The sequence below is a fragment of the Lissotriton helveticus genome, chromosome 2_1 (genome assembly GCF_964261635.1).
Source record: "Lissotriton helveticus chromosome 2_1, aLisHel1.1, whole genome shotgun sequence".
Lineage (NCBI taxonomy): Eukaryota > Metazoa > Chordata > Amphibia > Caudata > Salamandridae > Lissotriton > Lissotriton helveticus.
In genome coordinates, this window is record NC_136059.1 from 1,384,049,443 (window position 1) to 1,384,073,904 (window position 24,462).

At 48.0% G+C, this 24,462-nt stretch overlaps 1 protein-coding gene across 2 annotated transcripts in view; it reads left to right on the forward strand.

Annotated features, from left to right (window-relative positions):
• Positions 1–24,462, forward strand: part of TDRD7 (tudor domain containing 7) — a 1,293,444-nt gene that overhangs the window by 759,937 nt on the left and 509,045 nt on the right. For both annotated transcript variants that reach the window (XM_078676318.1, XM_078676319.1), the window contains exon 10: positions 18,997–19,199. In XM_078676318.1, coding sequence (XP_078532444.1) covers positions 18,997–19,199 — 203 coding nt within the window. The remainder of the gene's footprint in view (positions 1–18,996; positions 19,200–24,462) is intronic.

Genomic DNA, 24,462 nt, shown 5'->3' on the forward strand with positions numbered 1-24,462 from the left:
ATCTGTAAACTTCCTCCCACTTAGGTTCAGGAAATTTATTGGATCAGTTGCTATGGAAAGAAGGGTGCTACTTTTTGGAATCAAACCCAGAGGTCGAGCAAATACCAGCATGTTGGCCGTTTAGAAGCAGGGAATAGTGCCTTACGATAATGCAGGCATTGATAAGCCCTCTGCAACAGCCACAGTGGGCTTTATAACAGTCTGAAGCACCTGAAAAGGAGGGTACTGTATGTGCGGCCACTTCTGAACTGCTGGTGCAGAAACACTCTCCAGAAACATGCTGGCCACTGAGAACATAGCTGAGGGTCAGGCTCCTGGTAGTAAAAGGTCCCTGGCCACTTTGTTTGAATCTGTGGAGTTGAAGTTATCAACCAGTGTTCATCCTCCATCAATGGAGGGAAATAAATCCAGTTTGGCAAGCGTCAGTATAGTCGGGACTAGCCTCAGTGTGGGCATACAATCTGTGGAGTCCACAATCTGAAAGAAACAGGTTAGTGTTAGATTCCTTACCTTAGAATAACCCCAGGCGTCAGACTGGATCCGGAAAGCTTTGCGTAGCAGTACCCCTGCGCGTCGGTAGGCGTCGTCTGCGGCTCCGCGTCCGTCGGCGTCCTTGGCGCCGGGATGATGTCGTCGGAGTACTTAGACGCCGCCCCCGCGCGCTGATGTCAGTTCTTATTTTTTCCGCGCCAACAAGCGCAGATCCAGAAAAAGCAGTACTTCTTAGTCACTTTTTGACTACCTTTTTCGATCTTTTTGGATCCTTTTTCGAGTCGGTAGACTCTCTGTGCGATAGGGATGCCCGGGTTCAAACCCTATGCCGATTGTAACCGCCTGATGTCGGTTACTGACCCCCACCGTCTGTGCCTGTATTGCCTTGGAGCCGACCACGACGACAAGTCGTGCCCCGACTGCCGGGCCTTGACGTCGAAGGCTAGGCGGGAGCGGTCCCGTAAGCGCCTCGAGCTCCGGCAGTCGGCCCGTGCCGTTCACGGTCCCGGTCGAGGAGGAGGTCGAAGGACTGGTCGCGGGGCCACAGTCACCACAGCTCGGCGAGTCAACACCATTCATCGGGCTCCAAGTCCTCAGGTAAGAGGCACAAGAAGTCAAAGAGACGACATCGCTCTTCCGACTCCCCCCAACGCTTGCGCAATGCGGCTGGGGGTTCGGGCGACACCGCCCACGCAGCTCCGCGGCCAGCTCCATACCCGCCGGACTGGGTAAGAGTGGTCTGCTTAATTCAGACACTCTGTTCATCACCACCCCCTTTTCTGAATAATTTTGTCCACCATAAGCGTGGAAGGGTATACTCAGATGTGAGTCCCTTGCTCATTGCACCATCAGGATTCAAGCAAGCCGGGCCGACGACGGCTGAAATGCCAGAAACCGGTCCCCGGAAGCTTGTTTCCTTCCCAGTATAAGAATTGGCTTGGTAGTTTGGTTTGCCCTGTTCCCATCATGCACTGGGACAGGAACAGACTAATTTGCATGTAGCCAGGTTCTGAGCTGGGATGGTGCAGTGAGCTAAAAAACGGTGATGGATCAAGCCCTGATCTTTGGACTGGGAAAGAGTGGTCTGCTTAATTCAGACACACTGTTCATCACCACCCCCTTTTCTGAATCATTTTGTCCACCATAAGCGTGGAAGGGTATACTCAGATGTGAGTCCCTTGCTCATTGCACCATCAGGATTCAAGCAAGCCAGGCCGACGACGGCTGAAATGCCAGAAACCGGTCCCCGGAAGCTTGTTTCCTTCCCAGTATAAGAATTGGCTTGGTAGTTTGGTTTGCCCTGTTCCCATCATGCACTGGGACAGGAACAGACTAATTTGCATGTAGCCAGGTTCTGAGCTGGGATGGTGCAGTGAGCTAAAAAACGGTGATGGATCAAGCCCTGATCTTTGGACTGGGTAAGAGTGGTCTGCTTAATTCAGACACTCTGTTCATCACCACCCCCTTTTCTGAATCATGTTGGCCGTTTAGAAGCAGGGAATAGTGCCTTACATTAATGCAGGCATTGATAAGCCCTCTGCAACAGCCACAGTGGGCTTTATAACAGTCTGAAGCACCTGAAAAGGAGTGTACTGTATGTGCGGCCACTTCTGAACTGCTGGTGCAGAAACACTCTCCAGAAACATGCTGGCCACTGAGAACATAGCTGAGGGTCAGGCTCCTGGTAGTAAAAGGTCCCTGGCCACTTTGTTTGAATCTGTGGAGTTGAAGTTATCAACCAGTGTTCATCCTCCATCAATGGAGGGAAAAAAATCCAGTTTGGCAAGCGTCAGTATAGTCGGGACTAGCCTCAGTGTGGGCATACAATCTGTGGAGTCCACAATCTGAAAGAAACAGGTTAGTGTTAGATTCCTTACCTTAGAATAATCCCAGGCGTCAGACTGGATCCGGAAAGTTTTGCGTAGCAGTACCCCTGCGCGTCGGTAGGCGTCGTCTGCGGCTCCGCGTCCGTCGGCGTCCTTGGCGCCGGGATGACGTCGTCGGAGTACTTAGACGCCGCCCCCGCGCGCTGATGTCAAATCTTATTTTTTCCGCGCCAACAAGCGCAGATCCAGAAAAAGCAGTACTTCTTAGTCACTTTTTGACTACCTTTTTCGATCTTTTTGGATCCTTTTTCGAGTCGGTAGACTCTCTGTGCGATAGGGATGCCCGGGTTCAAACCCTATGCCGATTGTAACCGCCTGATGTCGGTTACTGACCCCCACCGTCTGTGCCTGTATTGCCTTGGAGCCGACCACGACGACAAGTCGTGCCCCGACTGCCGGGCCTTGACGTCGAAGGCTAGGCGGGAGCGGTCCCGTAAGCGCCTCGAGCTCCGGCAGTCGGCCCGTGCCGTTCACGGTCCCGGTCGAGGAGGAGGTCGAAGGACTGGTCGCGGGGCCACAGTCACCACAGCTCGGCGAGTCAACACCATTCATCGGGCTCCAAGTCCTCAGGTAAGAGGCACAAGAAGTCAAAGAGACGACATCGCTCTTCCGACTCCCCCCGACGCTTGCGCAATGCGGCTGGGGGTTCGGGCGACACCGCCCACGCGGCTCCGCGGCCAGCTCCATACCCGCCGGTCTCTGGGCTGAACGCGACGCCGGAGATCGATGCCTTCCTCATGGCCATGAGGACGCTCTCTCCTCCGTCGGGTCCCGTTATGGCGCCTTCGGGCCCCGCAGCCCCGACTTGGAGCCCAAGCGGGCCGGGGACTTCGGCCCCGGCGCATTCGGGTGCTTTGGCCCCAGCGCCGTCAGCGACTTTGGTCCCGACGCCGCAGGGCCCCACTGGATCCGGGTCAGGGTCACCATTGGTTGACCTTACGACCCCTCCGCCGGCACCGACACCCAGGGTGTCGCCCTCGACTCCGTCATCTCCCTCGGTCCGGATCCGGCGTCAGATCAGCGTCACTCGACGCCGCATTCAACGCAGAGAGAAGAGCAATTCGTCTATGATCCGGCCCCAACCTTTGCACCTGACTATCAGGAGATGGGAGGCGAGGAGGATTGGGAGGGGTCTGAGGACTCTCTGGCACGGGAGTGCCAGTCGTATCAGGACTGGGCAGTTGAGCTAGGGGAGGCCAGTGGTCTGGACACTTCGCCCGAGCTCCCCATCGCGGCCGTGAGGACCAACCTCCACACCGAGGTCCTTAAACCGCAGCCAAGCTCTTCGGAGCATCTACTGCCGTTTAATGAGGCCCTTACTCATGTTCTCTTGGGCACCTGGTCCAGGCCCGTTACAGGCCCCCCTGTAGATCGGAACGTGGCCAGACGCCACTGCCCGGCCCCGGGCGACCCTAGCTTCCTGTCCACCTACCCCACCCCCGAGAGCCCCTAATTCCCAGACCGCATTCCCGACTGCTCCACCTGATCGGGAATCCAAAAGGTAGGAGCAGTTCGGTAAGAAGCTGTTCTCCTCACTTAGTTTGGGGTTGCGGTCGGTCAACACCGCTTGCCTCTTGGGCCGTTATACCCACTCTCTATGGGACACGGTTGCGGACGTGCTGCCAAATTGCCCGGAGGAGTCCCGGGTAAAACTCGCTCAAGCCCTTGCGGAAGGGCGAGATGCAGCACGATACTCTATTCGATGTGGGCTGGATACCACGGACTCGCTGGGCAGGGCGATTTCCACGACGGTGGCAGTTCGCCGCCACGCCTGGCTTTGGTCCACCAACTTTTCGGCTGATGTCCAGAGCTCACTCATGGACATGCCGTTTGATGGCCGTCGCCTCTTTGGTGACAAAGCAGACAGTGCTCTTGAGCGTTTAAGGGACTCCAGGGCTACGGCCAAGTCCTTGGGCCTGTCAGGCCAGCGCCAGCAAACTTCTGCCTTTCGCTCCTTTCGTGGCCAAGGAAGGGGCACCCCCTTCATGTCCTGCCAGCCACGGGCCGCAGACTAACATCCAGCGCAGCAGCGGATGTGGTAACCGCCGTGGCGGTGCCAGGGGACAGCGGCGAGGCCAGTCCACATCCACCCCCGCAGCATCCGCCTCAAAGCCTTCCTAGTCAGAGCTTTCAGGTCCATATGACACCTGTGGTGGGCAGGGTTCGGCATCACCTCCTCCACTGGCGCACCATCACATCCGACAGGTGGTGCTGCAAATCGTCTGAAGGGGCTACTCCCTCCCCTTCGAAGCGACCCCTCCAGCCATGCCACCGCAGTACCACCGCGTGTCGGGGGATCACTTGCAACTTCTGCAAGAGGAAGTAACGGCCCTCTTGGCCAAGGGGGCCATCGAGCGCGTTCCTGGGCCAGAGTAGGGTGTGGTTGTTACTCCCACTACTTTCTGGTTCCCAAGAAGGGCAAAAGGGGTCTACGCCCTATCTTGGACTTGCGGAACGTCAACTGCTTCCACCTGGAAGAGAAGTTCAAGATGCTGACTTTGGCTCATGTCTTAGCTGCCCTAGACCCAGAAGACTGGATGGTAGCATTGGACTTGCAGGATGCATATTTTCACATCCCCGTCCTGCCGGCCCACCGGTGTTACCTGCGGTTCACGGTAGGCCGCAAGCACTTCCAGTTTACCATGCTCCCCGTCGGGCATCTCATCTGCGCAGATTAGGGGTGTCAGTCTTCCCCTATCTCGACAACTGGTTTTTGAAGGCGGGCTCGCCCCAGACAGTCGTCAGCCACCTCCAGACTAAGGCCGACCTCCTGCACCTGCTGGGGTTCTCCATTAATGTGCCGAAGTCACACCTGTGTCCCTCTCAGAAGCTCCTCTTAATCGGAGCGGTACTGGATTCGGGGCAGTTTCGGGTTTATGCTCCTGAACAGCGGGTTCGGGATATTCAGGCTCTGATTCCGATCTTTCAGCCTTTATCCCGAGTCTCGGTCAGGTTGACGTTGCGGCTTCTGGGACTGATGACCTCCTGCATCCTTCTGGTGCATCACGCCAGATGGCGGATGCGGGCTCTGCAGTGGGACCTGAAGTTTCAGTGGGCCCAGCATCAGGGCAACCTGTCCGACCACATCCTGATCTCATAGGGCACTGCGAGACAGTTGCAGTGGTGGCTCACAGACTGCGATTGGGTCAGCGGCAGATCCCTCTCCCTACCCCAACCGGAGCACGTAGTAGTGACGGATGCGTCCCTCCTATGCTGGGGGGAACCACATGGGAGAGGCGGAGATTAGCGGCCTCTGGTCTCCGGCGGAGTCCTCCCGGCTCCATATCAACCTTCTGGAGCTGCGGGCGATCCGACTTGTGCTGGGGGGAACCACATGGGAGAGGCGGAGATTAGCGGCCTCTGGTCTCCGGCGGAGTCCCGGCTCCATATCAACCTTCTGGAGCTGCGGGCGATCCGACTTGCACTGAAGGCATTCCTTCCCTCTGTCTGGGGAAGTGTAGTGCAGGTGTTCACGGACAACACCACCGCCATGTGGTACTTCAACAAACAGGGCAGGGTGGGGTCGTGGACTCTTTGCCAGGAGGCTCTGCGCCTCTGGCAGTGGCTGGAACACCAGGGCGTCACCCTGGTGGTTCAACACCTGGCTGGTTCCCCGAACGCCAGGGTGGATGAACTCAGCCGTCGGTGCATGATGGATCACGAATGGCGTCTGAACTCGTACGTGGCGCAAGGTCTCGTTCAGCAGTGGGGAGAGCCTTGGTAAGATCTATTCGCCACAGAAGAGAACGCGCAATGTCATCAGTTCTGCGAGTTGGCATTTCCAAGGCGGCACTCGCTCTGAGACGCTTTTCGTCGCGAGTGGAGCTGCATTCTATTGTACGCCTTTCCGCGTATACCACTTCTGACCAGAGTGCTGAGATCAGGCGCGACCGGGCCCCAGTCGTCCTTGTGGCCCCTGACTGGGCACGAAGATACTGGTATCCCGTGCTACTCAGCATGTCAGTCGATCCCCCGATTCGTCTGCCTCTTCAGGAGGACCTTCTGTCGCAGCAGCAGGTGATGGTCCTCCGCCCTAACCTGTCCAGTCTCCACCTCCATGCGTGGAGATTGAGCGGTGACAGTTGAGACCATTTGACTTGCCTCCTGGAGTCTGTGATGTGATTCTGGCAGTCCGGCGTCCCTCCACAAAATCGGTATACACCTGCAGGTTGAACAAATTTGTGGCATGGTGCACAGCAAAGGCTGTGGATCCCCTTTCTGCCCCCCTTTCAGAGGTTCTCCTCTTTCTTCTTTCTCTTGCCTAGCAGGGCTCTGCTCTGGGCACTATCAAAGGCTCAAAGGCTCTCTCTGCCATTTCAGCCTTCTTAAGGCTTCCTGATCAGCCTTCTCTTTTCAAGTCCCCTGTTGTAAATATATTCTTGAAAGGCATCACTCACATGTTTTCTCCTGTTGCTTTTGTGATGCCTCAGTGGGACTTGAACCTTGTTCTAACTTATTTGATGTGCGCTCCTTTCGAGCCACTTCACAATTGCCCTCTTCGTCTTCTAACTCTTAAGACTGCATTCCTGGTTGCCATCACCTCTGCCAGGAAAGTGAGTGAGCTCCAGGCTGTATCTTCTCAACCTCCTTTTTTCTCTGTCCATCCGGACAAAGTTGTCTTGAGAACGAGTCCCTCTTTCCTGCCCAAAATAGTCACAGCCTTCCACATTGGGCAGTCCATCACCTTGCCCACCTTCTTTCCGCCTCCGCATCCCTCGAAAGAGGAAGAGGGGCTCCACTGTCTGGACCCAAAACGTGCGTTCTCATTCTATCTAGACCGCACACGCCAGTTCCGGATGGACAACCAGCTCTTTGTTGGTTACTTGGGCGTGAAGAAGGGACGGGCGGTACACAAACGAACCATTTCTCGGTGGGTAGTTTTGTGCATAAAGTCTTGTTATTCACTGGCTAAAAAGGAGCCTCCTATGCTGGGGGGAACCACATGGGAGAGGCGGAGATTAGCGGCCTCTGGTCTCCGGCGGAGTCCTCCCGGCTCCATATCAACCTTCTGGAGCTGCGGGCGATCCGACTTGTGCTGGGGGGAACCACATGGGAGAGGCGGAGATTAGCGGCCTCTGGTCTCCGGCGGAGTCCCGGCTCCATATCAACCTTCTGGAGCTGCGGGCGATCCGACTTGCACTGAAGGCATTCCTTCCCTCTGTCTGGGGAAGTGTAGTGCAGGTGTTCACGGACAACACCACCGCCATGTGGTACTTCAACAAACAGGGCAGGGTGGGGTCGTGGACTCTTTGCCAGGAGGCTCTGCGCCTCTGGCAGTGGCTGGAACACCAGGGCGTCACCCTGGTGGTTCAACACCTGGCTGGTTCCCCGAACGCCAGGGTGGATGAACTCAGCCGTCGGTGCATGATGGATCACGAATGGCGTCTGAACTCGTACGTGGCGCAAGGTCTCGTTCAGCAGTGGGGAGAGCCTTGGTAAGATCTATTCGCCACAGAAGAGAACGCGCAATGTCATCAGTTCTGCGAGTTGGCATTTCCAAGGCGGCACTCGCTCTGAGACGCTTTTCGTCGCGAGTGGAGCTGCATTCTATTGTACGCCTTTCCGCGTATACCACTTCTGACCAGAGTGCTGAGATCAGGCGCGACCGGGCCCCAGTCATCCTTGTGGCCCCTGACTGGGCACGAAGATACTGGTATCCCGTGCTACTCAGCATGTCAGTCGATCCCCCGATTCGTCTGCCTCTTCAGGAGGACCTTCTGTCGCAGCAGCAGGTGATGGTCCTCCGCCCTAACCTGTCCAGTCTCCACCTCCATGCGTGGAGATTGAGCGGTGACAGTTGAGACCATTTGACTTGCCTCCTGGAGTCTGTGATGTGATTCTGGCAGTCCGGCGTCCCTCCACAAAATCGGTATACACCTGCAGGTTGAACAAATTTGTGGCATGGTGCACAGCAAAGGCTGTGGATCCCCTTTCTGCCCCCCTTTCAGAGGTTCTCCTCTTTCTTCTTTCTCTTGCCTAGCAGGGCTCTGCTCTGGGCACTATCAAAGGCTCAAAGGCTCTCTCTGCCATTTCAGCCTTCTTAAGGCTTCCTGATCAGCCTTCTCTTTTCAAGTCCCCTGTTGTAAATATATTCTTGAAAGGCATCACTCACATGTTTTCTCCTGTTGCTTTTGTGATGCCTCAGTGGGACTTGAACCTTGTTCTAACTTATTTGATGTGCGCTCCTTTCGAGCCACTTCACAATTGCCCTCTTCGTCTTCTAACTCTTAAGACTGCATTCCTGGTTGCCATCACCTCTGCCAGGAAAGTGAGTGAGCTCCAGGCTGTATCTTCTCAACCTCCTTTTTTCTCTGTCCATCCGGACAAAGTTGTCTTGAGAACGAGTCCCTCTTTCCTGCCCAAAATAGTCACAGCCTTCCACATTGGGCAGTCCATCACCTTGCCCACCTTCTTTCCGCCTCCGCATCCCTCGAAAGAGGAAGAGGGGCTCCACTGTCTGGACCCAAAACGTGCGTTCTCATTCTATCTAGACCGCACACGCCAGTTCCGGATGGACAACCAGCTCTTTGTTGGTTACTTGGGCGTGAAGAAGGGACGGGCGGTACACAAACGAACCATTTCTCGGTGGGTAGTTTTGTGCATAAAGTCTTGTTATTCACTGGCTAAAAAGGAGCCTCCTGTGGGGCTGGGTGCCCATTCCACTCGGGCCACGGCGGCTACTAATGCCCTGGATCGGGGAGTCTCCTTGCAGGACATCGGTCAGGCAGCTACGTGGGCCTTGCTGCACGCGTTCGCTAGACACTATTGCCTGGACAGCCAAGTCCGGAGAGATGGCTTTTTCGGCCGTTCTGTTCTCCAGGACTTTCTGGTGTGATCTTGTTTCGCAGACCCACCACCGAGGTTGGTATTGCTGGGGTATCTATTCGAAGGTAAGGAATCTAACACTTACCTGTTTCTTTCAGATGCACAAGTTACTTACCTTCGGTAACGATATATCTGTAAGAAACAGTAGTTAGTGTTAGATTTCTTACCGCCCCACCCATCCTCCCCGTTCTGCGAACCGATGTCTAGGGTTTAGGTTCTTCCCTTTGAGGGCCCTAGTTTCATGGCACCAGTGTCGGTTTTTATCAAGGCTCTGCGTTGCTCGCACGAAAAAGCTGTGTATAAGAACTGACATCAGCGCGCGAGGGCGGAGTCTAAGTACTCCAATGACGTCATCCCGGCGCCAACAACGCCGACGACGGACGCGGAGCCGCAGACGACGCCTACCGACGCGCAGGGGTACTGGTATGCAAAACTTTCCGGATCCAGTCAGACGCCTGGGGTTATTCTAAGGTAAGGAATCTAACACTAACTACTGTTTCTTACAGACATATCGTTACTGAAGGTAAGTAACTTGATTAATGAAAACTATCCTGAATTAGAAATGCCCCCGCATCTTAAACCTTTGACACTGATAAAATCAGCATCAAAGGGGCAGGAGTAACCACTTTACAGCAGTAATCCAAAATGCATCTTCCCCCTGGCGTGGAAGGTCCACAATATGGAAGGAAGTTAAAAGCACCCTAATAATATTTAAGGAAGGTGTGCATGGAAACTGAAAAAATACTGATAGGTCTTTTAGGCTGTAGGAAGGTCAGTAACAAAAAAAACCCTGTAGCTTGTTTGAACTTGACCCCAAATTCAACAATAAGTGTTAAATCAACTATTTCCATATTTTCACTAATTTGAACTCTTTCATAAGCACACGGCAAATAGACTAACAGAGAAGGTGATGTTACATGTACTTGCACCCTCCCACCCCTCCTGCACAGGTATCTTCTGCAAAAACATTGAAGAACTAACTTCAGTGCCACAAACTCATTTCCACGCTAACCTAGTACAGTGACTCTTGCAAATTGTCAGGTAAGCAAGGGCAAGTCTCACACACAGGGATGAGTGCAGGCTCAGACGTGTAACCAAATATCAGTACTTTGACAGGAGAGGCCTCTCCTTACTCTAATGGCATCTGCACCTCAAGCCAAAAGGGGGAATTGAAAAACAGACTAAGACAAGCAGTAGGAAGAAAGGAGAAAGGGACGAGAAAGAGATTCTCACTCTTGAACTGGTTTGTGTTCATTAGTTAAAAACATCGCAAGTGCCCACCGCAGCCGAAAGAGTGAACAATTAAATGCAGAGTTGGGGGGCTTTTCCTCAGTTTGGGTGAACTGGAACAGTGGACCATCAGGTGGAACATGAAGCAAGATTAGTAAACTTATGTAAATATCTGCCCACTGTTGGAGCAAAAGGAGTTAGAGAATCAATAGTGGCCTGCTAGTTTCAGTCTTTTGCGTTTTCCGAGAGAAAGGAGCTTGAAAACGGTACAGTGGATTATGTAAATAATTCGATTTGCAACTTTGTTCTGCCCAATGGTGCTCGGGATCTAACTACATTCGGTGGGCGCAAAGTTCAGTTCATTGCCCTAAAAGATGTGCTAAAACTCAAATTGTGCTAGTCAGTTATGCACACTGAAACATTAAAGAGTGCTCTTAAAAGGAGCTAAGCTTAAAACCACGAAAGTTGTTGATGAGTTTGTGTTTAAAGTATGTTATTTTTATGTACTTCAACACAGGTAAGCATTGATTAGTTACCCATATAGTTCCTCATTTTAAACTAGCAGATGCACAGGCAGTGCTGCATGATGCACAAATTGCTTCATGCTGGCAATTTTATTTTCCTGAAGAGTACCTGGTTAATATTTATATTTTTTACAAGTGGTAAAATTACTAACTTAGGCTTCAACAGCCCATCATTAATCTGTACAACCCCACGTTATGAAGTTTTATAAAAACTGACCTAAAAAGCGTACTTTTGCAATAACTTCTTACCTTAAAATTTTAATGAGCCACAGCAATAACTGGTCAGGTCCTTTGGTTATCACCAACGATTATCTCTTGGACATGTCTGTAGATAGTTGGTCCATTTTACATGTCAGCTGAGCCTTTGAAGTGCACTTATTTGAAGGTCCAGGCTTTCATTGTTCTTCATATTAGGTATTTATTATCTAGACTGTTGCACTGCTTGTGATCATTAAGTGTTGCCTTCATAATGAAGGTTTGTTTTCTACTGTTCGTGAATCTTCTATTATGTTCAAATTGCCTGTAAAAAGTTGGAATGTAAAAACTATAATGGCCACTATAAACGTGGCCCAGTTACGTTGGAGTCCAGTCTACGCTAAAGAAAGCTGCAAAATAAATAAATATGAATAGAGTGCCTGTGAGGACATCATTTTATATTTAGTGTCATTTTCTTTGCTTTTTTTATAGTTGCTTTTTTATTTCAGTTGATGGGTGCAGGCATATATGGGGCGTTGTCTTTTGGGCGGGGAGTGGTTAAACAAGAGGTGCATCAACACAGCATTATGTGGGTTTGACAGGTATCTGCCCAGCATGGACAGGGGCTGAGCTAGTATAGGGCAGCTAGAGGCGCAGAAGCAATCTTACAGTGTGGGGTGGTAGTATGGAGAAATACTGAAATAAAAAAGTTAGGTGTGCACTACTTCCACATCTATATAAATTGTGTATGAAGTTAGGTATTCATGTTCTATTTGATCATAGTCGATTAACCAGTCAGACGTTTTTATTCATCCTAGATATGGATAGGATAAAAAGTCTGAGCCTAAATGCTAAAAGCCTCAATGATAGGCGAAGACTTAATTCCTTTACACGCTGGAGGTGTGACCAAAAACCTTCAATAATCTTGATATAGGTGATAAATTTAAGCCTGAAGAAGAGAATATGATAATGTTCACCTGGGGGACAAATTGTAATCTTTTGTTTTCTTGGCATCTGCAGCACACAGTAACATTGCTTGTTCAGTGAAGGAGAAGACAACCTAACATATAATAATTTCCATTGGCGATCCTGCATCTAGCTTACTTGTTGCGGTTGTCAACGACAGCAAGTGTTTGTTACACTAATATCCATATTTCAGAGGGTATTACTGACCAATCACAGTTGCATGCTTAATTAAAATATTAGAAGTATTGCAGTTTGATGTGAAGACCGCTTGCAAGTTGGCTACGGGCTAAGTCCTTCACGAATGTTGAGACCTTCGCAAGTAGGCAGCTAACTACTTTTTATTCATCAAGAGTAAATGTTCCTATCGCAATTTTATGAAAATTTTGCAAAACAAGTAGCTTTCCCCTAAATCTATCAGTTTATCTTCATGCTAGTACATGGTTCTGATCCCCTGATTATTCGCTTAATGAAACCTGGTAAATCACCAATTGAGCTTGGCAGTTACTGCTGATTACTTTTATTTTTAAACTCTGCTTACAAAATCCTAGCTAGAATCATTTTAATAAGTTGTTGACAATAACTCACAAGCTAGTAGGAGATGAAAACAGGTTTAACCTTGCTGCTTTTAGTTAACAATACCCATTTAGTTAGCTAGAGCAATTTAACAATTCAAGTAGGGTTTTATGTTTTTTGGTTCTGAAGAGCTTATGTTTCCTTCCCAGTTGAAGGAGATTATTGTCTTTCTTCCAGGCAGCAGCAGAATTATAGTTAAGACCAAAAATCAGGGGGACATATTAATAAGGAATGGTACCAGCCAGGGGCACAGTTATCTGTTTTGCAGGGATAAAAGATAAATCTAAACAATTTGGTGGTAATGTTGTTCAACACCACCTAGACTATCTTGACTCCTTTTATACATTTATCATAGTAATACTACAAAATGTTTTTCTGCACTCATGTTCTCAGAAGGTCTTCATCTTAGGTTTCAGTTGAATTATCCTCCTCTTCTAGAAAGTGTTATTTTTCTTATGAAGAAATAGTAGGTGCGCATCTCTCTATCTTTGGCAGTGTAGCATTAGTTAAAATTGCAGTTTTACTTCTACTTCTCTTATGTTTTTTGAGTGTGGCATCTTTTATTCCAATGTCCTTCTTCAAAAAGGTTAAGGGTTTATTCATAGGCGATAAAAGTAGGTATGCACCCACCTACGAATTATCAAAAAATGTCATTACAGAATTGAGAGTCCGATGGCCTTGACAGATTTCAAGGTGTATGACCATGCAACCACAGATTAATCAGGGGCAAGGTTGTTTACCAACATAACAGAAGGGATTATGGTTTGTCAATGCCTATCTTGAAGCCAGAGTAATTCGATAAAATGTTAATGACTTCCCACCCCTCTAAATAATCCAACTTTCTCTAAAAGACTGTCCGTTATAATGTGCTTCAGACCTTTATTAAATAACATCGACCAGTCTTCCATTATCTCGGGATTGAGGGAATGCTTATTGAAAACACAATTGCCCATTTTTCCCTTTTTGTGTGACTGGTGGCACTTATTTGGGAGTGAGTATGTGGAGATTCATTCTTAGTTGTACAAATAAGTCTCTTATTGTGGTTTGTTCCATTGAAGGGAAAATGGTGATATCTAATGAGGCGTGTCCTATTTCTAGAATTTGCAGGTTCAGTCAGGCCTGTAAACCTTCCAAGATCCTTTGAGTCGTGAGATTATAGCGCCTTGCTTATTTTCAGGGATTTCAAGGTGGATAGGAATGAGTGAGGCAGATAGAATTCCTGGAGGTTCAGACTAGGAAGCTGCATTCCATATATCTAGGAAATGACATAGAGATGCGAGTCCATCTGATTATAATGGTAAGGAAGGATGCTTGCTCTGTGTTCCTTTGGGTGATTTTGTAGTACGTTATCTTGGGGTTTTCTTTATTATTCAATTGCTCTGCTACACAGATTGAATAGCAATATTCCATCTTGATGTCACAGATTCTCCTCCTTGCTTAACGATGAGGTTACACATGTTCTGCACTGTCATTAACATTATAATTGTATCAGTAGGTTGATGCAATCCTGTAAGTGATGACCAACCATGCAACAGAGTTTATCTGTGAAGGGGGGAAGGTTCATGTGGGCAATGAAGTTCATGTTGACTAGCATAGGAAGTGCATCTGTTTATTATATTTCTGTAGATTTGAGCCGCTTATCAGGGTTACCCCTAATCGTTTTGCCTTCCCCCCCCCCGCCCCCTCCCACTCACCTGTTTTTGCTGAATGTTTTTGTTGCTCCTCTGACGCTGTGCACTTTACCACTGTAAACCGGTGCTAAAGTGCATGTGCTCACTTCCTAAAACTTGGTAAAATTGTCTTACAGCGATTGACATATTTAATTTACTTGTAAGTCCCTAGTAAAGTGGTATACCATATACCCAGGGTCTTTAAATTAAGTGCTACTAGTGGGCCTGCATCACCTATTGTGTCACCCACTTAAGTAGCCCTTTAAAACATGCAGAGTCTGCTGTTGCATCCCAAATACAGTTTGAAACCGCCAATTCAACTTGGCAAAATAATCCCCTTGCAATGCTTTAAACTCCCTTTACATTACATATTTGACCCCTAAGGTATACCCTAGGTAGCCGATAGAGAAGTGTTTTTCGCTAACGTGAGGCCTACCTCTATGGTTGTATGACGAGTTCCCTAATCCCGCATGATTAAACAATGCAGTCTTAATAACGACCGCGTCTTAACCACGCAGTTCTTTATCACGCATGCCTTTACCACGCATTTTCGTGGTAAAGGCATGAATCATAAAGGGGTATGCGTGGCTAAGATCGACACCCCCCTCACCACCTCCCTATGGTACAAACTTTCCCCTGCCCTAATGCCTAAAACCCTGTCCCTTAACCTGACCCAGCCCTAAAAACTGCCCCGCGTTCCCCCAAGCCCTAAAAACCACTCTTACTAACCATTCCCCTCCCCTTCCCCCTGCTCCGAGGCCTACTACCCTACCCTAGTTAAAAAGACTACCCCAACCAACACTCCCCCAGTCCTAAAAAACCCTGAAAACTACCCCGATTTCCCTGCAACCCCGATAACTACCCCCAGCCCTGAAAACTAGCTCCGGCACTGAAAATTAGCCCCAGCCCTGAAAACTAAACCCCCCCCCCCCCACCCCCTCCCCCACAAACCCAGAAAACTATCTCTAACCCCCAGGCCTGAAGACTAGCCCCAAACCCAGAAAACAACCCCAGACCCACCCTCCAGACCAGAAACAAATTTCAGACCCACCCCCCGCCCATAAAAAAACTTCAGACCCGCCTCCCGCCACAAAACAATCCGATCCAGCCCACAAAGCAACACCGGCCCACCCCCCTGTCCACAAAACAACCCCGACCCACCTTCCAGCCCACAAAGCAAACCGACCCACCCCAGCCCACAAAAAAACCAGAACCCCCTCCGGCCCCACTTAACCCCAAACCCCCTCTCATCCCTGAAAATTACCTCAAACCGCCCAGGCCTGAAGACTAGCCCCAAACCCCCCAGCCCTGAAAACCTCCCCGACCCAGCCCAGAAAACTACCCCAGACCGACCCCCAGCCCACAAAGCAACCGTGATCCACCCCAGCCCACAAAGCAACCCTGATCCACCCCAGCCCACAAAGCAACCCTGATCCACCCCAACCCACAAAGCAACCCTGACCCACCCCCAGCCCACAAAGCAACCCTGACCCACCCCCAGCCCACAAAGCAACCCTGACCCACCCCCAGCCCACAAAGCAACCCAAACGCTCCCCACCAAACCCCAAACCCCCCCCTCAACCCTGAAAACGACCTCAAACTGCACGGGCCTGAAGACTAGCACCAAACTCCCCAGCCCAAAAAACCTCCCGACCCACCCCAGCCCAGAAAACTACCCCGGACCGACCCCCAGTCCACAAAGCAACCCTGATCCATCCCAGCCCACAAAGCAACCCAACCCACCCCCAGCCCACAAATAACTCCGACCCAGCCCACAACGCAACCCCGACCACCACAAAGCAACCCCGACCCACCCCAGCCTACAAAGCAACCCGACTCATCCCAGCCCACAAAGCAACCCTGACTCACCCCAGCCTGTAAAGCAACCCCGGCTCACCCCAGCCCACAAAGCAACCTGACCCACCCGCAGCCCACAAAGCAACCTGAGCAACCTGACCCACCCTCAGCCCACAAAGCAACCTGACCCTCCCCAGCCCACAAAGCAACACTGACCAACCCCTAGCCCTCAAAGCAACCCTGACCCACCCCAACCCACAAAGCAACCCCAACCCACCCCAACCCACAAAACAACCACAGCCCACAAAGCAACCCCAACCCACAAAACAACCCCGACTCACCCCAACCCACAAAATAACTACGACCCACCCACAAAACAACCCCAAACTACCTCCAGCCCACAAAGCAACGCCGACTGCCACAACCCACAAAACAACCCTGACCCAGCCCTCAAAACAACCCCGCCCCACTTAACCTCACTGCGGATCTTTCCCTTCCTCTGTCCAATGAAGCCTGCAGCTAGACTGAGAATTGCCTTAGCCACGCACCTGCGTGGTTAAGCTTGTGGAGTCGGAACACTTGTGGTTTAGACCGCGGTGTTCCAACTATTTCCCACCTCTCCTATAGGATAGCATTAGGTTGCCTTATTCCATTAATAAGTACTAAGTTTTGCTCAGAAACCGGTAAAGATTTCATGTTTAGCGCTTAAAAAATTAAATAAACTTTATTGTAAAAGTCGGATTTTTACTTGCAATTTTGAAAACGCCATTTTTAGAAAGTTGAAATTTTTCCGCTCTAGCTATTTGGTGCCTGCAACCTGTTATTGGGTCAAATGACTAGATGTAGTTGGACTGCACTGCCTACACACTAAAGACGTATCACCACTGCATTCCTCATGTAGCCAGCTTTTAAGCTAGGGCAGACGAGGCAAGAAACTTAAAGCACTTCACAGGGAATTCTCTAGAAGCTTCTACTTCATCGAAGGCACCATATATAAAAATAGGACCCTCAGACCTACTCTTCAGTTAACTTTCTGTGACTGGATAAGGACTATCAGAGGGCTACCTACAGCTGTTGCTTGCTGTGTACTTTATAAGACTGCTTTGCTGACCTGGAAGGTCTGCTCTGCTGCCTAAATTCTGCTGTTAACTCTCAGGGGTCTGTCCTGCTGTTTGAATCTTGGTCTACTACTTGAACCCAGGACTACCAGAGTTATTCTAAGGGCTGCTTGACGGGCTTCATGATCAAAGCCTCAGGGACAGAACAAGCCTAAACCATCTTGAACGCACACCTGTAACCAGCCTGAATGTGTCCTAGCCCCCAAAATGGTGCTCCTCCAGTCCTGCACCCTTGGTGGTGGTGGTAAAGTTGCCCAGATGGCCAAATTGTTGGTTAAAAACTGCTCTGAGAACCAAGAGGAGACCGGGACCAACCTTCTCGTGTCTCCATTTAAGGTGCATCGGTAGTTGTTCGGACTTCTCTGCAGTTTCCACTACGTTCTTCTGCGCAGAGCAAATCCTGTCCAGCTGTCCTTTGCAAAGGGGTATCTTGTCTTGTGAAAATCTCTTTGGTTACAGCCTCCAGCTTCGTCCTGCTTGAGATATTAGACTTCCAATAAAGAGACGAAGTCTGAACCTAGAAATCTACACAGCAACTTTGTTCATTGGCTCCCCAACAACGATGCCTCCTCCTCGGATATCGCCTGTAGTCTTTCCCTTGTGAACTTTTACCTTCTCCGTCACTATTTCTGCAAATTTCTTCTAAGTCTGCAAGTAAGCATTGACCAGGCCTGATCCAGTTTTTATATATCTGACTCGCATTTTATTGTAGTCACCCATATTTTTGGGACTTTGACCCTGTCTCTTGCAACTAAATGCCTGCGGCTGATGCTTTGATCTTTTAGGCACTAGTTTTTACCTTACATTTTGAAAATCCATAAGTCCTGTTCTACTGATTGAATTGTTGTCATCTTGGTGTCAAATAATTTATTGCTATGAGAGGGTTACACCCAGCAGGGTCGCGCACGGGGAGGGAATAAATTATTTTAAAAAATAAAACTCACCTTTTGCCGTCGGCCGCCTCCAGCGTCACATCTCCTCTCCTCTTCCTGCCTGCTTGTCCCCTTTGCCCTTTGGACAGACTCCCTGTCCAATCCCTGTGCTGCTGCAGTGCAGGGATAAGCCCGAGCAGCCAGGAAAGATGCCCTGCTCAGACCAGGGAGTTTGTGGGGTTTCTCCAGCCCGGGTGCTGAATGCAGCTGGGCTGGAGAAAACTTAAGTGCACATGTGTGTTTTGGTCAGCCTGAGACGGCCGGCCAAAACACATATGCACACTTAGATAGTGGAGTGCACGTAGCACTCCTCCACCCCCCTCCCTTGCCTAGGACCTGCCCCTACCAACACCGCTGGCTCACAGCCAGCAAAATGCACAATAAAACGATGCAAGAACATAGTTTTGTTTGACATTTACTGGTGCAAACCAGGCAGTGGGGCAACGCTCCTCTTGCAGAAGAGCCACCACTGGTTACTCCCACATTAAACTTAGTGACTTCTGTGACTTCCCCCTGACAGAGATTGTGGCTGTTGCTTAAAACTCCATTCAGCCAACAACCCAATCGTTCACAATTTAGTTACTGTATATTTAGATGTATGCATTAGGCTTAGCATACACGATTTTAAGACCATAATGGAAACAAAATGAATAGTGTGCATCTGCCAAACAAGATATAAACCCTCCACTGCGAACTTAATGACATTGTGTCTAAGTGGTGAAAGGGATTGTCAGCGACAATGTAGGTGAATTCAAACACATTTGAAATATGCTCTTGTATTTTTTCAGGTTTGGAAGCCTTTTCTTCGGATCCTGTACTTTTGAAATCAGTTGAAGTTAAAGCATGTGGAAAGATACTAGCAGCTGAAATTTTGGAAAGGAGTGACATTCCCACCATGGTCTTGTATGACACATCAGGCGATGACGATATCAATATAAATGCCACATGTATTAAGGATTTATACGACAGATCGCTTGATCTACAAGTAAAGGTACTACGGATATGCTGAATAAACACTTGATCATTTTATCTACTAACCTTGCTTCAGCTTTCATTGTAACCTATTTAACCAACAAGCACGAAAAAGGCATTACACCAATGTCTGGGTTAGAAATTAACTAGAATCTCTCAGAAAAAAATAATAGCCAATAGATGGACTCGCATACAATGTACATAGATATCAGAGAAAATAATTTCTCATGCTCCTAGCAAACCAAATGAATTAACAGACAGTGTGAATTTTCCAACTTAGCAGCTGTAGCTGCTGTTAAATCTCTCTTCACTTCCAACTATACATAGTTTTTTGTTTTGGGCGATTAAAACATATGGTTAAAAGCACATTGCTTAAGAATCTGAATATGCATCTCCATCAGTTATTTTTGGGCATAAATAGTATCCCTTCATTTGTATGCTTACAAACACCCTATAGCCCTTAATCAAGGTTTGTCGTTCTTGCTTTTTTTCACTTCTTTCCTCAACCTTTGTTATTCGTTAATAATGAACATGACCTGGCCTTGTCATCTCTCCAGTACTCTTGCCAGTGAATAGCAACTCGATTGTCAATAGAAGTTGTAGCCCAACAGTATTCCCGTTATAGAAAATCCCTCAGTGAAAGCATCTAACCATAGAGCTGCAGACTGATTTTCCACTTGCACCGTGAGCCAACAGTCAGCCTTTAAAGTTTGACCAACTTTCTTAGTTTGGGCTGGGACAAAAGGTTTTATCAGTCCCAGGTTTTTCTTATTTCTGTTTTGCAACCCTTAAAGCTCCCATTCTCTTTATTTCTGTTTCCATTTCTTTTTAATTTGTATGTTTCCCATCTTTCAGCACATTGGATTGTTCAGTATCCTGTTTTGTGTGTAGCCTGATCGGGCTTCATTTAGAAGGGGATATTGAGCTAACTGCTGTTGGGAAGTTAAAGTCCCCTGCCCATCTCTGAAGAGTGGACTGACTTGCTGTCTGCTGCCTCATAGGCCTGCAGATTATGTTTATAGATTTCGCTTTTTATAACGTGCCTCATTGAAAACACAATTCTCAGGTGTTTACTAAGGTTATACCTATTATGTGGATTGAGACACTCGAGCTCGCCTTTGAGGTAATGCAGGATACCCAAAGAGCATATCTCATAGAGAGACCGATTACTGTTCTCTCACTGTGTATTGCACAGATGAGGGAACATGGACTCATATTGGAAGGACTTGTCTTTTTACCAACAAGGAATCCAATTTCAGTGGCAATTAAAAAATGTTGCCCTTGAGCCATTCCTCCCTTGTTACAATGGTGGTATTTGAGTAACCTCAGCAGGAAGATGTCTTCTTCCACATTGCACTTTTTTGAGTCCTACTGTTCTGCCTCAGGTCATTGTAAAGTGTTTATTTAAGTGCATGTCCCCGTTGACCACTTTTCTGTGCAAAAAGGAGTGTTTATTGTTAAATTTAATTGTTTACTGCAGCCAAGGGAATCAGCATGAATCTGTCCAGCTCTTAACAGGGCTCTCTTCCTTTTCATAAACCGTGCAAAACTGTGCCCTTTACTTTTCAAGTGTCTGGGTGTTTGAGATGCATTCTTTGATCCAATTGTAAATGTGAATGTCATTTCCTCTTTGAACATGATAGGATCCATTATCATGATGGCAGAAATCATACTGCCACCGAATAGTTTCTCAATTCAGTGTTGCACAGCTGTTCTGGGCTGCTGTTTTTTGCATACCACATCTGCATTGCTGATGTTTGTTTAGGTATGTAAATGATGGAGAGGAACCTGAACAGTGTGCGAATGTAAATTTTAGATGATTTGAAGTGTTTAATTAACACCATTCTTCATACAGTCTGTAACTGTAATTCGGTACATTCTTCGCAGGGTGGGAAGCATATCTACAAAAACTATTAGCAAAAGGTCACTGGGAGAAAGGACACTAAATCTCCATATACAAACAATGGCCCCAAGATGAGTCAATAGAGAGTGAGATGATTCTAATCCTAACAGGCAATACAACTGTAAAGCTTTATATTGGATATGTGGCAGGACCCTGACCTATCCATTGAGTTCCTAATTTTGTGACTTTGGGGTGTCAAGTCCAATATCTTATTTGTTCATCTATACCAACCTGAAGAAAAAGAAATAGCAGGTGTTCGGTGTTGGGAGCCTTCCATGTAGATTCTGGGTTATAGACCACTTCAGTCAAATTAGTTATTTTCAGGACTATGACAAAGAATATATATATATATTTATGTATGTGGTATTTCTATAGCCCAAATCAAGCCACGCGGCAGCAGAGCACTGTACTTGGTCAAAGGAAGTACAAAGTTAATAAGTAAGAGGATCTGAAGCCGGATTGACAATGGTTACTGCATTGTGATGTAGTGTTGTTTGAAGAGAAGAGTGTTTAGCTTTTTCCTAAATTGGACCAGTGTTGGGCGATACAGTAGTTTTGTTCCAGACCCTGGGTGCATATGCTGCCTTGTTCTTTTCTTTTTACACTTACGATATGCAGTCTAATGTCCATGCTGCCGGTATGCCGAGATCCACCAGAAATGATGAGCTTGGTTACAAGATAAGCGGGAGTGCTGGTAAAGATAGCTTTGTAAATGATGCAGTTGCTTTTGAAATGGTATGGGGGCTGGCAAAGGGAGCCAGTGGAGTTCCATCAGGGTCTCTTTGTAAACATCATGTGAAATGCCAGAGCATTGGCTGCACAAAGGCAGCGTGAATTACAATGACTGGAGGATGCCCACCCTCCCCCATCTCTCCCAAGACTAATCCATAAAGTAGAAGGAAGCGTAGGCTCAAAGGGACCATCAAGAGGCCAAGGAAACCCAATAAAACCCAGTAAAAGAGGGACGTACCCCTATGTATAATCCACAACCAAATTTGATCGAACTAGAGAATGGCAAAGTGCCCATACAGTGCAAACAGGCTACACCATCTCGAGCATCCCCCTTTTCAGGATTCCAAAGCTATGTGAATCGAATGGCAGTTGTGTTACAGCAAGAACATTCAGTTGATACATTAAGACTATACCAACCAGAAAATCGATCTGCCTACTGTGATGAGGTGTTGACTTATATACTTTCATAGATCTATTACTAGATCCATTCATTCCGGTGCCTTTGAAGCAGTACTGCCTATTTAAATTATACCATGCAGTTTCTACGCTTTGCCTGATAATCTCACGGGGCATAACATTTGTCAACCCAAGTGTGCGTTGTAAGCATGAACTTGATCCACAGCACAGCAAATTCAGTAGCATTGTAGAATTTATACGCAGGTTAATTCAAAACTGATTTTTGATATTGTGGATCAATCGATGTTATGGGAACTGCCCTACTTCAGTTTAAGAAGGGATCACTGCTTTCAGGGCAAAAGGACCCTACTGACACAAAGCATCTGGTTAGCAACATGGAGATAGCAATGATCACTGGTAGGAGACCAGAAGGAACATTTCCGTTGACTGGCTAGCTGCATTGGCATGCAGGAAAAACATGATTGTCCCTAGGGAGAGGATTAACGGGGCTGTAGTAATACGTCAGTCAAGTAATCCTGAACTTGGCCCAGCAGCATAGGAAGAAGTCAACAAATTTCCTTGGCTGCCTGTTGCACTAACTATTGCACCAGCTACTGTAGCTACTAGTCAAACAGCTTCCATCACATGTTCTTAACGGTGATTAGGCCCAGTCTCCTGTGCCTGATAGGTGTACAAATCCTGAAAAGAACAAATTTACCTGGATAATCACATTTCTTTGCAATCTTGGAACATTGCTGGATCCAAAATTGAAGATGATGACTAATATTGCTTTGTCAGTCTACATGAGATATGCTGCTTCCAGGAGACGCCAACAGAGGAAAATAAAATAGTTGATTCTGTCCCTTCTGATTTCATTGAACTTGCATGGGAAGCAATTAGGTGTGGCAGAGGGAGGGCAAAAGGGGGCCTTTAAACACAGATCTTCCCAATGCTAGATCACAAGCAATCAAAGTACCATCGCCTAGGATGTCCTTGTGACTTTTCCATGCAAGGTTGCTGAAAGAGTTTTAAGATGAGCAAATGCTAATTGATATAATCTTTCTTTATTCTTAATTTGACGGTAAACAGCCATAAAAGTAGAAAAACAGCTAAATCTATCAGAAAAATACAATAAAATACATTCACATTTGTCGGGCATGATTAAAATACGAAAGGAACAAAAGGACTAATGTAACCATGTACCGCATTACAAAATCTTATTTCTTAACCCCTTCGGCGCTCATGACAAGGTCAGCTCGTCATGGGCGTAACCTGCGCTACACGGATGACGAGCTGACCTTGTCACGTAACGCGGGATTTTTGAAATCGCAGCGCGCAGCGGGAAAACCGCTAGCGCGCATGCGGTTAACAGAGCATTGCTTCCCTTGAGAGGATAGCTGTGCGAAGGAAAAGCTCCATGCGCAAGCGAAATTCCTCGCCCATAAGGTGTCTTAGGAAGTTAAAGGCTTTACCACAGTATCTAAAATGTCTTGCCTTCAATAAAGTAACTAAAAACCTTTTGGTAAAAAGCTGATGGAAGTTGCAAAAGAATAAAAAATGCATCATTGTTTTGAAGTGCCATTACAAGGGCACATCCTTGACTCAAGGTTGTGTTGATAACCAACTGATGAGCATAATAAATATTTCAAGGTATCAGTCCTAATGCAGTATAATAAAGAGCGCTCCCTATTACTTCTGGGCTTCCAAATGTAGGATATCACAGCCCCAGATTCATCCCTTAGCATGAAATAGGTTGCAACCATTGGTTTTAATGATTCAACGTTAATCTTGGCCTCCTCACGCTTTTTCAGTAGTACTGAACGCACCTGTTTCTTGTCCAGATCTAGACATAGAGAGGGATCTGAAAAGACATGCCCAATATCGATGCCCTTCATTTCTTTAACATGAGCTAGCCAAGGTATTAAAATCCTTTATCGCAGGCCAAAGAATCTGCCATTATATCCTTTGAGAGCGATAGTGCTTCTGCCTGCCAAACAGACATTCACAACATTATGGGCCTCGTGCTGATAAAATCACTCAGATTAGTCAAATATAGTGAGGGGTTGAGATGGGGACTGCCAACATTCTTCTAAAAAATCTATTTTCCTCATTTTGCAAAATGGAGCAGTCTGAGGTGCCCCAGATTGCTGCTCCATACGTTGCAATTAGTAGGTATTGTGCCTTATAGATCTGCAACAGGGGCCTCAAAGACCGTGTCCCTGCAGTACATGGTAGTTCAGTAAGGAGGTTA